The sequence below is a fragment of the Ovis aries genome, chromosome 2 (assembly GCF_016772045.2).
Source record: "Ovis aries strain OAR_USU_Benz2616 breed Rambouillet chromosome 2, ARS-UI_Ramb_v3.0, whole genome shotgun sequence".
Lineage (NCBI taxonomy): Eukaryota > Metazoa > Chordata > Mammalia > Artiodactyla > Bovidae > Ovis > Ovis aries.
In genome coordinates, this window is record NC_056055.1 from 89,561,534 (window position 1) to 89,573,957 (window position 12,424).

Here is a 12,424-nt window from a genome sequence, read left to right on the forward strand (position 1 = left end):
GGCTCAGAACCGACTTGACAAACCAGTATGTTATACTCATACCCTGTTCTCCTAATCTGTGTTAATGAAACTGTATATTTGTTTGGAAATCTGCCTTTCTTCAGGATTCACGTCCATCACTTTGTGGCCGGGGATGACTCACCTGGTGCCAATGTTATCTCAATGCATGTTGTGGGTGAGGGGCCCAGTGCCCTTCTCTGAGTTTTGAGACATTTCCATTCTCTAGTTAGCAGACTGCTAGTAGCTATATAACATCTGGCTGAAGAGTAGCAAGGGCACTCTTACTGCCCCCTTCTGATGTCTATGTCAGAAGCTTTCTCTATCTCTTTTATACTTTAATAAAACTTCATTACACAAAAGTGCTGAGCGATCAAGCCTGGTCACTGGCCCTGGATTGAATTCTCCTCCGGAGGCCAAGAATCCCGGTGTCTTTCGTGTTTCAGCAACAAAGTTTTGCTTCCAAATTATATGAATTTGGCAAATGTCAAAAAGAATAGAAGACGACCTATGCTAACAGGTGAAATGTGAGGGATGGAGCAGAGCATCCCCATTGCCATCAGCAGGGAGACCAGGAGTCCAGAAATTCAGCACTTCACCTGGGCCTCTCTGAAGCAGTTCAGGTCCTGCACTAAACTCCGGAACCTTCCAAACTCCTTTTGCTGCGCCCCAGCGGCCGGGAGGGGGCGCCCGATCTCTCAGTAACTGACAGACCCGCACCGCCCACTCAGCGGGACCCGCCTGCAGGGCTGCCCCCTGGGGCATCAGATCCACGGGGAGAACTCGCGGGTGGCCGTGGGCAGGAGCCGCGACCGGAGCGAGGCGCCGCCGGGGCCCAGGGAGAGCTTGGGGCCGCGGGAACAGAGAGGAAACTTGCTTATCGGGCCCCACTGCCCAGGCGAGCTTTGCGCTGCGTCGCTCAGACCCTTTGATTTCTGCACCTCCAAATTCTAGATAAGCTACCATTGCGTCCATCCTCCCCTTCGTGGGAGAAGATTTTAGCCAGAGCGGTTCACACCGGTGCCCTTGAATGCCGTGATTGACGGCTGGAAATCACAGCATGCTGCGGTATGTTTTCAGATTCGGGGTTGTTTTGGAGTGAGTGGAAGTCATTCAGTCGTGTCTGACTCTTTGCGACTCCATGGACTATACAGTCCATGGAATTCTCCAGGGCAGAATACTGAAGTGGGTAGCTTTTCCCTTCTCCAGGAGATCTTCCCAATTCAGGGACTGAACCCAGGTCCCCTCATTGCTGGCAGATCTTGACCAGCCGAGGCACAAGGGAAGCCCTTGTTTATGGGGCAAAGGAGTAATTCAGGGAAAGGGGAAAGGTATCTACAATCTGGATGGGAATCTACTAGATATTGGGACCCTCCAGTGGGAAGACTTGGAGAGAAAACTGAGACTTCAAAAGAAGCTCCTTAGTACAGGGAAAATTATTTCATTGAACATTAATAGAAATGGTTAATTTCTCCTGTCATGTTCATTGGTTGGAAAATGTTTTAAAATGTATAAGTCTTCAACTCACATCAAATTCAAATATTTTCTTTATGCCACAACAATAATTTAAGTTCCTGGCTTTAATGGAAGCAAAATCATCAATAATGTTTTCAATATTACTTTTTTGTATCTCTCTCTTCATCTGAGCGAAAGCCATGTTTGACAAACTTATGAACCAGTAACTATTTTGAATAACTCATTTCAATTTACAAAATCCTTTTTTCCTCTCATTTCTTTTAACCAAAGTTCATCTATTAAGCATTTTTTTTAGTCAGTTTTTCATTGGAGAGTTTCATGTACTTTTTCAAAATGTCTTCTCATGTAGATAGGTTCTTTAAAAGTTGCAATTAAAATGCTTTTGATTTCAGCATAATGTGTACTCAGTAGACACCAATTGTGAAATAGGCAGTTGGATATATAATTCCAGCATGCGTCTTTGGAAGACATCATCATCAGGATAGATTTTTAAAGGCCTGAAAACTAGAGCAAGTCATGACCTAGTTCATCAGTTTGGACAGAAGACAGTTCTGGGCTTTGAACACAGGAAAACCACAAACTCCTTGGTCACCCAAACGAAATTCAGACTGGATACCAGCCAGATGGCAGGAGTGCAGTGTGAGTGTGCAGCCTAGGATCTGGTTGAGGACCTTGCAATCTGTGTGTCTTCTAGCTGGAGATCACGGAGTTTGAACGAAAATGAATCATGAACTCCTTGTAAACAAAAATTTTAAATGAAAATATAAATATGATGAGATAAACTAATAAATGAAAATAAAGAAACATATAAATAACATCAGGGCAGTCATCGCTATGCACAGATTCCCGTGCAGCTGAATACTCTTTATACCTACTTGCTTATTACTACTGAGAAAGTATTTATTGATTTATTCAATAAATATTTTGGCTAAAGCAGAATTCAGAGTCTCTTAAATGACCACAGGTGAGCGTGTTGTGGCGTCTTAGTCAGTGAGAGTCATGTCAAGGTGAGCTCAGGTCTCCATCCATCATCTTAACCTTTCTTGCAAGCTGGCTGATGAAGAGACCATCTCATGATTTCCAGTCTGACGATTTCCCAGGCGAAGTCGCTGTATTCCTTCTCTTGCAGGTAGACATGGATGCCCTGGAAGTACCTCTTTACAGCCAGTGTGGGGCCCGTCCTTCCCAGGGCAGAGTCTTTCTCTCCCGTCACCTGCCCCAGGCAGGCATCCAGGTCATCCAGCTGCTGATGGAGTCCAGTGCGGAGCTGCTCCAGGAGGGTGGTGTCCCAGGCAGCAGAGGCGCGCTCTGGGTGGAAGAGGTTGAAGCTCTGCTGGAGCATCTCGTGGAGCAGAGAGATGGCCTGGGCCTCCTGGAGCTGGCCGCCCTCCACCATCTCCTGGGGGAAAGCAAAGTCTTTTCTGTCCTGCAGACACAAGTGAGGGGAGAGTCTCGTCATTTCGCTCAGGAGCCTGAGGTTCTTCCTGCCAAGCAGCACTTGGTTCGGAGACAGGACACAGCCCAGGGATCCTCCCGGGCCGTAGCTGACCAGCACCAGGGCCATGAGTAGAGAGAGCACGAAGGCCATGGGGAAGATGCGGCTGCTGCTGGGCTGGCTGAGACGGCGTCTGGGTGAACCTTGAGGTAGGTTCTGTGATGCCATGCTTTCTAAGCGAGGCCATTAAATAGGGAACATGATAGTTCTCATTTTCTAATCATTTCTATATGCTTTTCCTTCCTAATTTGGTTTTCTGTTATGTATTGTGAATATGGTCATAGAAATTGTCATCTATTTAAACTACTAATTTTACCTTTCCCAGTAACTTCAGATGTGCTTATCCAAATGGATATTCATCATCAGATGAGAAAGGTCTTTGTCTTATGTTAGAATTGAAGTGCATTTGTGATTACACACATCATTGCTCCCTGTTTCTCAGGCATAAATGTTCCTCTCCTCTTTTCCGGGAACACACCTGTAGCCCTCATCTTGGGCTCCGTTTCCCCTCTCACTCTGCCTGGGAAGCCAGGCCCCTCAGCCCTGTGGTTTCCGTATTTATTTAAGGATTTAGCAGATCACTGTGGCTCCTGATCTCACTGAAACGAAGGATGGGTTTTCCTTAGTGTTTGATATAAAGAGCAGGCTGATTATTATCAGTCCGTGAGCTCACCCCACATTTTTCTTCTTTCTAGAACACGTTCCTGCAGGTCCATGTGGCTGTTTTAGGGAACCACAAGGTCAGGGCCATTACAGACATCACCCTTTCTTTCCACCATTTTCTTGCTGGAGACCTGTCGTCCTCCACAGACTGGGCCAATACCTCCACCAGAATCCTGGTTCTTCTCAGGGAACATGGGTGAGGAGTCTCTAAATCCAGGATAATTGTATTTTCCCAGCAGCACCTCACTCACAAGGGAGAGATCACATGGAGCCTCCTCTGTCCTCTGGAGTGACTGAGTCCCCTTCCTCACCTGCTGGACTCCCTCCCTGCGGACAGGCTCACCACATCTTGCTGCCTCAAAATCTCTTTCTGTGGAGGGCTTGTTGATTTGTTGGGAAAATAAATTCTCTTCCTGAACCCCATCCTCTCTCCTGGAGTGTTTCTGTGAAGGACCCTAGTTCTCGGTGGTGACCTCCTCTTCTCCTGACCCCAAGTGTCCAAAACATCAGCAGTGCTCAGATGCTGAGAGCAAAAGTGTGTTTGTGTAAGTTGGTGAAGGAATTTCCAACTGCAGTCATTTTGCTTTTAGTAGGTAAATAATATCTACTTTGCCAAGTACAGTTTTTATTAGTCAACTCTTTTACTTAAACTGTTCAACACTTGTTCTGCTCAGAGTTTCTGAGCTGGAGGAAGGAGATTCAGTGCTGGCGTTGTCTCTTGTTGGAAGCTTGTGTCACAGAATCTAGTGAGTTACAGTCGTTTGTTCAGGCCGTTGATTCCACCCGGCATCTCTGTTCCTCTGTCTGTCTCCTCTGAGAAAGCAGGGCGGTGAGACCCAGCCTACCAGATCAGGAGCAATAGCCTTCTTTCCTTGAGTGTAATGTTTCACTTAAGCTTTTAGATGCACTTAGTGACTTATTGGACAGGATTCGTCTCAAGGCTCCTTCTCTGGTTGTAATTCATGATGAGGCGAGAGCAAGAAAGGGAAGGAAAGAAAGCCCGAGGGGCTGCGTCACTTTCAAGACGTTAGAGTTTTTTTTGTTTCTCTTTGCAATTTTGCTAGAAAGCAAAATTCCACAATTTTTTTGTGGGCAACTAGAAAACAAGGGTAAGTCTTAATGTCATGAATATGAAAGAAAGGAAGGTGCTTTCCCTGACACAGTGATATATTCTGGGTTAGCAAACTTCAGTGCAGCATAGCTGGGGCCTAGGCTGTGGCAGAGGGGAAGGATCAGGTCAATATGAACAACAGAAAGGCCGGGACGAGGCTGCTTCTGACAGAAGCTCAAGGAAGGCCGAGTCCTGAGTCTGTGGACTGCCCGCAGCTTTGTAAGACCAGCCACCTGATTTTTCTTTCCTTTAATCCATATGTGGTCTGTATAAGGGGAGAAGGAAGAAGTCACACGCACGAGCTCATGGGAGACAGGCAATCAGAACCCCAGTGCTAGAACACTGACCCTCTCTCACAGGGTCAAGGAGACCAGCCTTGCTGAGCATCTGGGATAAATCCACCCGGGCAATAAGAAGTTGCTTTGAAAAAACTAGAATGAAAGGGAATGAAATGATTCAAAAGATCCTGATCTTAATCTTGGTAAAAAATAATTATGTTCTTAAAAATGATAACTGAATTTTATTGATTGTAACCCGAATCTCCCTAATATCCCACCTTGTGATATGATCACATTGATGGGATGGGTTTCTTTGGGTTTGTAAATAATTTTAAATGCATTTATTTGGCTGTGCCAGGCCTTGGTGGCGGCATGCTGGATCTTCCATATTCCTTGCCGCAGATAGGATCTTTACTTGTGGCATGGGAAGTCTTGGTTGTGGCCTATAGGATCTAGTTCCCTGACCAGGAACAAAACATCAAACTTCTAGGAGAGTGGACAACTTTCCTAGAATCTCTTCCTCAGCAAAGAACTTCAAGTGCTGTAGGATTTCTCTCCATTATGTACAAGGCCCTGCTCAAAAGGGAGGAAACTTGGGCTCCTGGGCTCGTCACCATCCTGCGGGCACTTCCTCTCCTAGAATGAACACGTAGGGATTCAACATGCAGACCCTTGCCTGTGTTAAGGAACTTGCCCTCAAAGCTTCTCTTGGTTGGACTGAGGGTGGAATAAAGAGGTTACTATTGGTTATATTGATGTGAAAGACTGCTATCATTCACTAAGTTCCACATTTTCAGGCTAATTTGCAAACTTTGCATTATTTGAATTAAAGGATGTCCTCTGTGACTGCTACTAAAGTTGTCTTGATGTTTTAGAAGATGAAAGGGAAGTCTGGTGTCGGCTGCACTCGGGAGCCCCAGATAGTGTGAGAGTAGAGCTTCCTGCTGCTCCCAGTCCCTCCTCTTCATCAGCTCTGAGTCCTGGCCCTCAGCTGCTCTGAGCACGTGCTGCCTCCTTCCTCCTCTTCCTGCCTCCAAAGTCTTGTCCCCTGCTCCCAGGAGGGAGCATCATCCCTTCCTGACGCTCCTGGAATCCACATCGCCAAGCACATTGTCACATATGTGTGTGTGGTCAGCACACTTTGGTGAGAGAATGAAGAGAACGCTATGAATTAACCCATGTTCATTATTATGCCACTAGTATCTGTAGACCACCAGAATACAGGAGCTATAGACCTGTAAATAACTGGAGAATTCAAACCTCATGTATTAGGCCCTTAGAAAGGAAATGCAGAGAGATGTGGCAATTTAAAAATTGGTGCAATTTAAAAACTGTCACAGAGACTATGGAGTCACAGCTCTCAGTTCTCTTTTGGACTAAAGAAGAGAGATTGAGCCTCAGGTTTCTCTTTCAAGCTGAGTTGACTCATGTAGATGAATACCTCCTTTTGGACTGAGACTTTTCCATGAGTATATTTCACTTCCAGTGTAATAACACAAAAGAAGCACTGAAGCTGTGACATTCTCTGATGCCCAGGAGAGAAGGGAAAAGTTTTTCAGTGGAGACAAAATTGAGAAAAGTGCAGAAAGTGACAATTCCGACCTATTTAAAGATCTTATCTGGGGGAAGGTGCAGGGAACAGCTGGATAAAGGCTGGCACAGCCCCACGTCTGCAGCATCACCAAGCTCACCAGATGCCACCCCCTTCCCTGATGACAGAGAGGGTGATGTTCTCCAGCCCTGGAGAATGGTGATCATCACCATTGCCACCCTCTGGGAGACCAGGAATCCCCCAAAATCAGCACTTGAGTGAAATTCAGTCCCACGGCTCCAGCTCAGCAAGATGCTCAAATCTGCCTTTCCTGCGACCCAGCGACCGGGAGGGCACCACAGCACTCCCTGTAACAGAGCAACTGACCCTGCTCTCCCAGCAAACCTGTCCAGGTCCAGCGCCTCGAACTCCAGTGCCACATCCACCAGGAGAACCGGGGAGTCCCTGTAGGCAGGAGCCTGCAGCTGAGCTAGGTGCTTCTGGGGCCCAGGGAGCGCATGGGGGCCCCAGGAGCAGTGAGGAACCCTCGTTTTGGGGCCAGACTGCCCAGGGGAGCTTTGCAGGGGTTTCGCTTAGAACTTGATTTCTGCACCTGCCCCTGCTTCCATCCTCCCCTCCTGGGAAGAGGGTTTACCCAGAGCGGTTTACACTGATGCCTGTTTCTGCTGCCACTGAGGGCTGGAAATCTGAGCATGTTGTGGCATGTTTTCAGATTTCGGGTTGTTTCTGGGGAAAAAGACTAATTCGGGGAAAGGGGAAAGGCATCTACGTTCTGGGCAGTAATCTAGATATTGGGACCATCCAGTGGGGAGACTTGAGGACAACACAGAGACTTACAGGAGCCCCTGGGGAAAGGGGAAATGATTTTATTTAATATAAATGGTTAATTTCTCCTGCAACGTTCAAGTAGTTGGAAATATTTTAAAAGGTACAAAGAAGTCTGAAACTCACACCATGCCTAAATATTCCTTATGCCAAAACAAAACTTTAAGTTCCTGGCTTCATTGGAAGCAAAATCATCTGTAAAGTTTTCAAAATTACTTCTTTGTTCATGTCAGTTCAATAGAGGGAAAGCCGTATTTGAGAAATTTATGACCCAGTAGCTGCCTTAAATAATGAATCTCAATTTTCAAAGTCTTTTTTCTTCTCATTTCCTTTATCTAAGGATCTTATGTTAAGCTTTCGAATTTATCCATAGTTTTGCTTTGGAGAGTTTTATTAACTTTTTTAAAAGGTCATTTCGTAGAGATAAGTTGCTTTAAAATTCATAATCAAGATGAGTTTTGTTTCAGCATAATGTAGATTTTCACTTAATATACGATTTTCTACCCAATAAGCATCTTATATGCCAAATGCACTGACTGCATGTTGATTTGATGCCACTAAATATCGCGGTGTGCTTGGTACAGTCATGTGACTATTTTATTTGCTAGTAAAATTTCAAAATGTGTAGATATGGTTTGTAAAATACTAGAAAAGATTAACTTACTCTAACTTGCAGAGGTAGAGTTTTTGCATTAACAACTGAGTTGAGCAAGTCGCAGATATGGCATGATCATCTTTAGGGTAGACGTGAAATAATGGTGAAACTTAATATACACCGGTCACAGTAACAACTCTCACAGCTATTTAATGTGTCCATGATGCTTTATATAATCTACTCATTTAAGATAATTGTGTAAGTTGTTATATTAATATCATATAGAGTACAGAACATGAGATGGTATATTGAATGGCGTACAATATTCTCATTATCCCTGTTTTGATTTTAATTGGAGAAAAATTCCTGTACCATGTTGTGCTGGTTTCTGCTGTACAACAATGTAAACCAGCTCTAAGTACACATGTATCCACTCTCATATCCTTATTTTAAAGCTGAGAAAACTGTAGCATAGAACAGAAAAATCGACTGGACTAAATGATTCAGGAACTTGAGGGAAAACTAAAGAGATGCCCAGTATAACAAATATACTGGTCACCTGAGAAGACAAGAGTAACCCACAGAAAATAAAAACAAAAAATGTAGAAAGATTGTCGTTTTCAAACAGTTTAACTGGTAAAACCCTTTTAAGCTTATCATTGTTATACTTACACTTTTATTGACAACTCTGAGGACCAGCAGTATCCTACCATTGTGCAGGATGCTGGGTGGGAATAGGAAATGGAGACATGCTCCTGCTCTGGGGAGTCAATTCCTCCCCCATTTAAGGGGCTCTCAGTTAGAAGATCCTGGTGGAGGATGTGTGAGGGGGAGGGGTGTTTAAAATGAAAAGAAAGACTTTGATCTTGAAAAGTACAGATGATAGGAAATTCTTAAGATAATAAAAGTTGAAATCTGGTGAATGATATGTATAAATTAGTGGGATCTTTGTTGATCAATTTTTATAAATGATCCCACTTGTTACTGTGGGAAATTGGATATACCTCAATAACAATATTTTCTGTGCAGCGGATTGACATGTTGATTTTTAACATCTTTCTTAGAAAATCATACTATTTGAAGACAGACAACATACCTATTTCCAGCAGTTAACCACGTGTTCAAATCTCAGCCACACGTACGTCCATGGTGGTGAATAAAAGATATGGTGGGTGTGCCTGAGATAGTTCAGCATATTTCAAATGGTCAAATATCAAGATTTTGGCTTAGCTTCTGGTTCATGATGGCAGAGTTGAAGGACATGGACTTATCTCCTCACGCAAGAGCAACGAAATTGCAACTAGCTGTTGAAGAGCCATCCAGAGGAGGACTCTGAAGCCCGCCAAAAGAGATGTCCCACGTTCAAACACAAAGAAGAAACTACAACGAGACGCAGGAGGCACTTAAGCACAATAGAAATACATGCCGTACCTGCCAGATGGGAAACCAACAAACTGGAAAACAATAATACCAGAAAAGTTCTCCCACTGTTGTGAAGGTTCTGAGCCTCATGTCATGCTTGCAAGCCTGCAAAGGGACTGGGAATCCCCAGGCAATCTGACTCTGAGGATCAGTGGGAGTTGATTATAGGACTTCCACAGGACGGGGGGAGAGACTCTTCTTGCAGGCGACAAACAAAATCTTGCATGCACCAAGACCCAGGGGAAGGGAGCAGTGACCCCACAGGAGACTGAACCAGACCTACCTCCTAAAGTTGGAGTCTCTTATGGAAGTGAGGTTCAGAAGTGGCTTGCCCTGGGGACAAGGGTACTAGCAGCAGCAATCCTGGAAGGTGGCCCTTGGAGGTTGGTCTCCTTGGAGGTTGCCGAAAATCAAGCACTTCATTCATTAATAAATGTTTCTCACTTCTTTAGTATGAGAAGAGGTAAAACTGGCTTCTGAACCATTTGTTGGGTTTTGTTCTTTCAGTAGCAAAACAGAGGCTCCAGGAGGTGACATTGCCAGCAAATATGGACAAGGGATTTTATGGAAAGGAGAGCTAGGATGCAACCTGGGACAGCCCAGAACTGGAGATTGGAACCATACCCTTCACAGCCCCCGCTCTTTCCTTCCTGCCTCTGCTTGTGTTTGATTATCTGCACTGATGTGCGATCTCTATTCTTTCCCTATTATCGTATTTATGTTAGATCAAGTATTTTCTACAAATTCATCTTTCTCAAAGAGTTTTCATAGGAATGCTTTTAGAAGTATGAAACCCAGAAATTGGAATTCTCTTCAGCATACAGCAAAGGAAGGTTCTCACACTGAAAGCACTCTGAAACTAGCACCCAAGATGAAAAGAAAATACCTTTGTCGGGGGCCAGCACCTCTCCATGCTGCCCTGCAGGCACTGTCTCAGGGCGGCTGTCCTGTCTCCTCCCTGAGGGCAGCCACTCCGTGATTCTCACGGTCCTGATGATTTCTGCCAGGAGCGCGTGATGCCTCTTGTGTGATATGGACTCACTGAATCCAAATAGTAATTGTATGAAAACCACTCTTACTGTCCCCATATTAAAGATGAGGAAACTGACCTGTTGTGTTTGTGAGACTTTTCAGGGTCACACCGTTGGTAAATAGCAGAGCTGGGATTCAGAGGTTTTGGAATTTCTAGAACTCTCCTCTCACTTGGGCTCTCTTCCTGGGGCTTCCACTCTGACTACACCATGCAGCTAGAAACCAGCACAGAACAGAGCTCGTGTGTGGAGGCAGTGAAGTTACTGTGGAAGGGAGTGAATTGCTCAGTAAGGCAGTCCTGAGGAGAAGGCGGGAGAGAGAGCAACAGGACTCAGGAGCAGCCAGTCAGCAGGGTGTGTCCTCAGCTTTCCCGCAGGAGGTGACTGCTTCCCTCAGATACGTATATAAACCAGCCTTTAACGAGTGGGTATAAATTAGTTATGCCTGTGACATCAAGACTAGCCATTTTCTACAATTCATAATCTCCTTCCTACCTTTTTTCTCTTTGGCATCCTCCACAGCTTATAGGATCTCAGTTCCTCAACCAAGGCTCCCTGGAGGAAAAACTCAGAGTCCTAAGAACTGCACCACAGAAGATTCTCAGAATTCCACCTTTTGACAGACATTTCTTAGAAAGTGATAGAACTGTTTCACCGTATAAAGTGAACAAATACCATTTTGTGATAGGTATTTGAAGACAAAATAAGGATTTAGGTTTTCAAAATAAAAACTCAAGAAATTTATCTTGATAACTATTTAATAAATAAACCAAATAACAATTTTAATAAAATAGAGAAATATATCTTCTAAATTTTAATACAATGTAAACATACACATTTTATATGAAAATATAAATATGATGAAATAAAATATTCCATTACCTAAATAAATAAAGAATAAATAAATAACATCAGGGAGGTCATAGCTTATGGATTGATACCCCTGCAGTTGATTTCTTTCATATCTACGTGCTTATTACTACAGACATGTATTGGCTAAGTTAATTCCACACATTTGGTGGCTAAAGCAGAAATCAGAGTCTTCTGAAATGACCCCAGGTGAGTTTCCAAGGATGACGGGGCATCCTCATCAGAAAGAGTCATGTCAAGGCGAGCTCAGGTCTCCATACATCATTTTCAACCTTTCTTGCAAGCTGACTGATGAAGACAAGGATCTCATGATTTCCACTCTGACGGTTTCCCAGGCGCAGTCGCTGTATCCCTTCTCTTTCAGGTAGACATGGATGCCCTGGAAGTACCTCTTCACGGCCAGTGTGGGGCCCGTCCTTCCCAGGGCAGAGTCTTCCTCTCCCATCACCTGCCCCAGGCAGGCATCCAGGTCATCCAGCTGCTGATGGAGTCCAGTGCGGAGCTGCTCCAGGAGGGTGGTGTCCCAGGCAGCAGAGGAGCGCTCTGTGTGGAAGAGGTTGAAGCTCTGCTGGAGCATCTCGTGGAGCACAGAGATGGCCTGGGCCTCCTGGAGCTGGCTGCCCTCCACCATCTCCTGGGGGAAAGCGAAGTCTTTTCTGTCCTGCAGACACAAGCGAGGGGAGAGTCTCCTCATTTGGCCCAGGAGCCTGAGGTTCTTCCTGCCAATGAGAACATGGTTCTGAGACAGGACACAGCCCAGGGATCCTCCCGGGCCATAACTGACCAGCACCAGGGCCATGAGTAGAGAGAGCACGAAGGCCATGGGGAAGACGCAGCTGCTAATGGACTGGCTGAGACAGTGTGTGGTAGAACCTTGAGGTAGGTTCTCTGATGCCATGCTTTCTAAGTGAGGCCATTAAATAGGGAACATGGTAATTTTCATTTTCTAGTCATTTCTATGCACTTTTACTTCCTTTTTTGGTTTTCTGTTATGTATTCTCAAGACAGTCAAAGAAATGTTCTTCCTTCTAGACTGTTAATTTTGCCTTTTCCTAGTCACTTCAGATGTGTCCATCCAAATGGATGCTTTTCAATCAAATGAGAAAGTC

General features: G+C 44.8%; 2 protein-coding genes across 2 annotated transcripts; both read right to left on the minus strand.

Annotated features, from left to right (window-relative positions):
* Nucleotides 1-2,506: 2,506 nt before the first annotated feature.
* On the minus strand, nucleotides 2,507-3,061 carry LOC121818508 (interferon omega-1-like). Its single transcript, XM_042242695.1, has one exon. The coding sequence runs from the start codon at nucleotides 3,059-3,061 to the stop codon at nucleotides 2,507-2,509; it is 555 nt and encodes a 184-aa protein (XP_042098629.1).
* Nucleotides 3,062-11,550: 8,489 nt separating this feature from the next.
* Nucleotides 11,551-12,138, minus strand: LOC114112821 (interferon omega-1-like). The gene has a single exon (XM_027963926.2). It carries the CDS (start codon nucleotides 12,136-12,138, stop codon nucleotides 11,551-11,553), a length of 588 nt encoding a protein of 195 aa, XP_027819727.1.
* Between the last annotated feature and the right edge of the window lie 286 nt (nucleotides 12,139-12,424).

Excerpts from the sequence above, each read along its gene's own strand:
- LOC121818508 (XM_042242695.1), bottom strand. The coding sequence starts at position 3,061 with ATGGCCTTCGTGCTCTCTCTACTCATGGCCCTGGTGCTGGTCAGCTAC.
- LOC114112821 (XM_027963926.2), bottom strand. The coding sequence starts at position 12,138 with ATGGCCTTCGTGCTCTCTCTACTCATGGCCCTGGTGCTGGTCAGTTAT.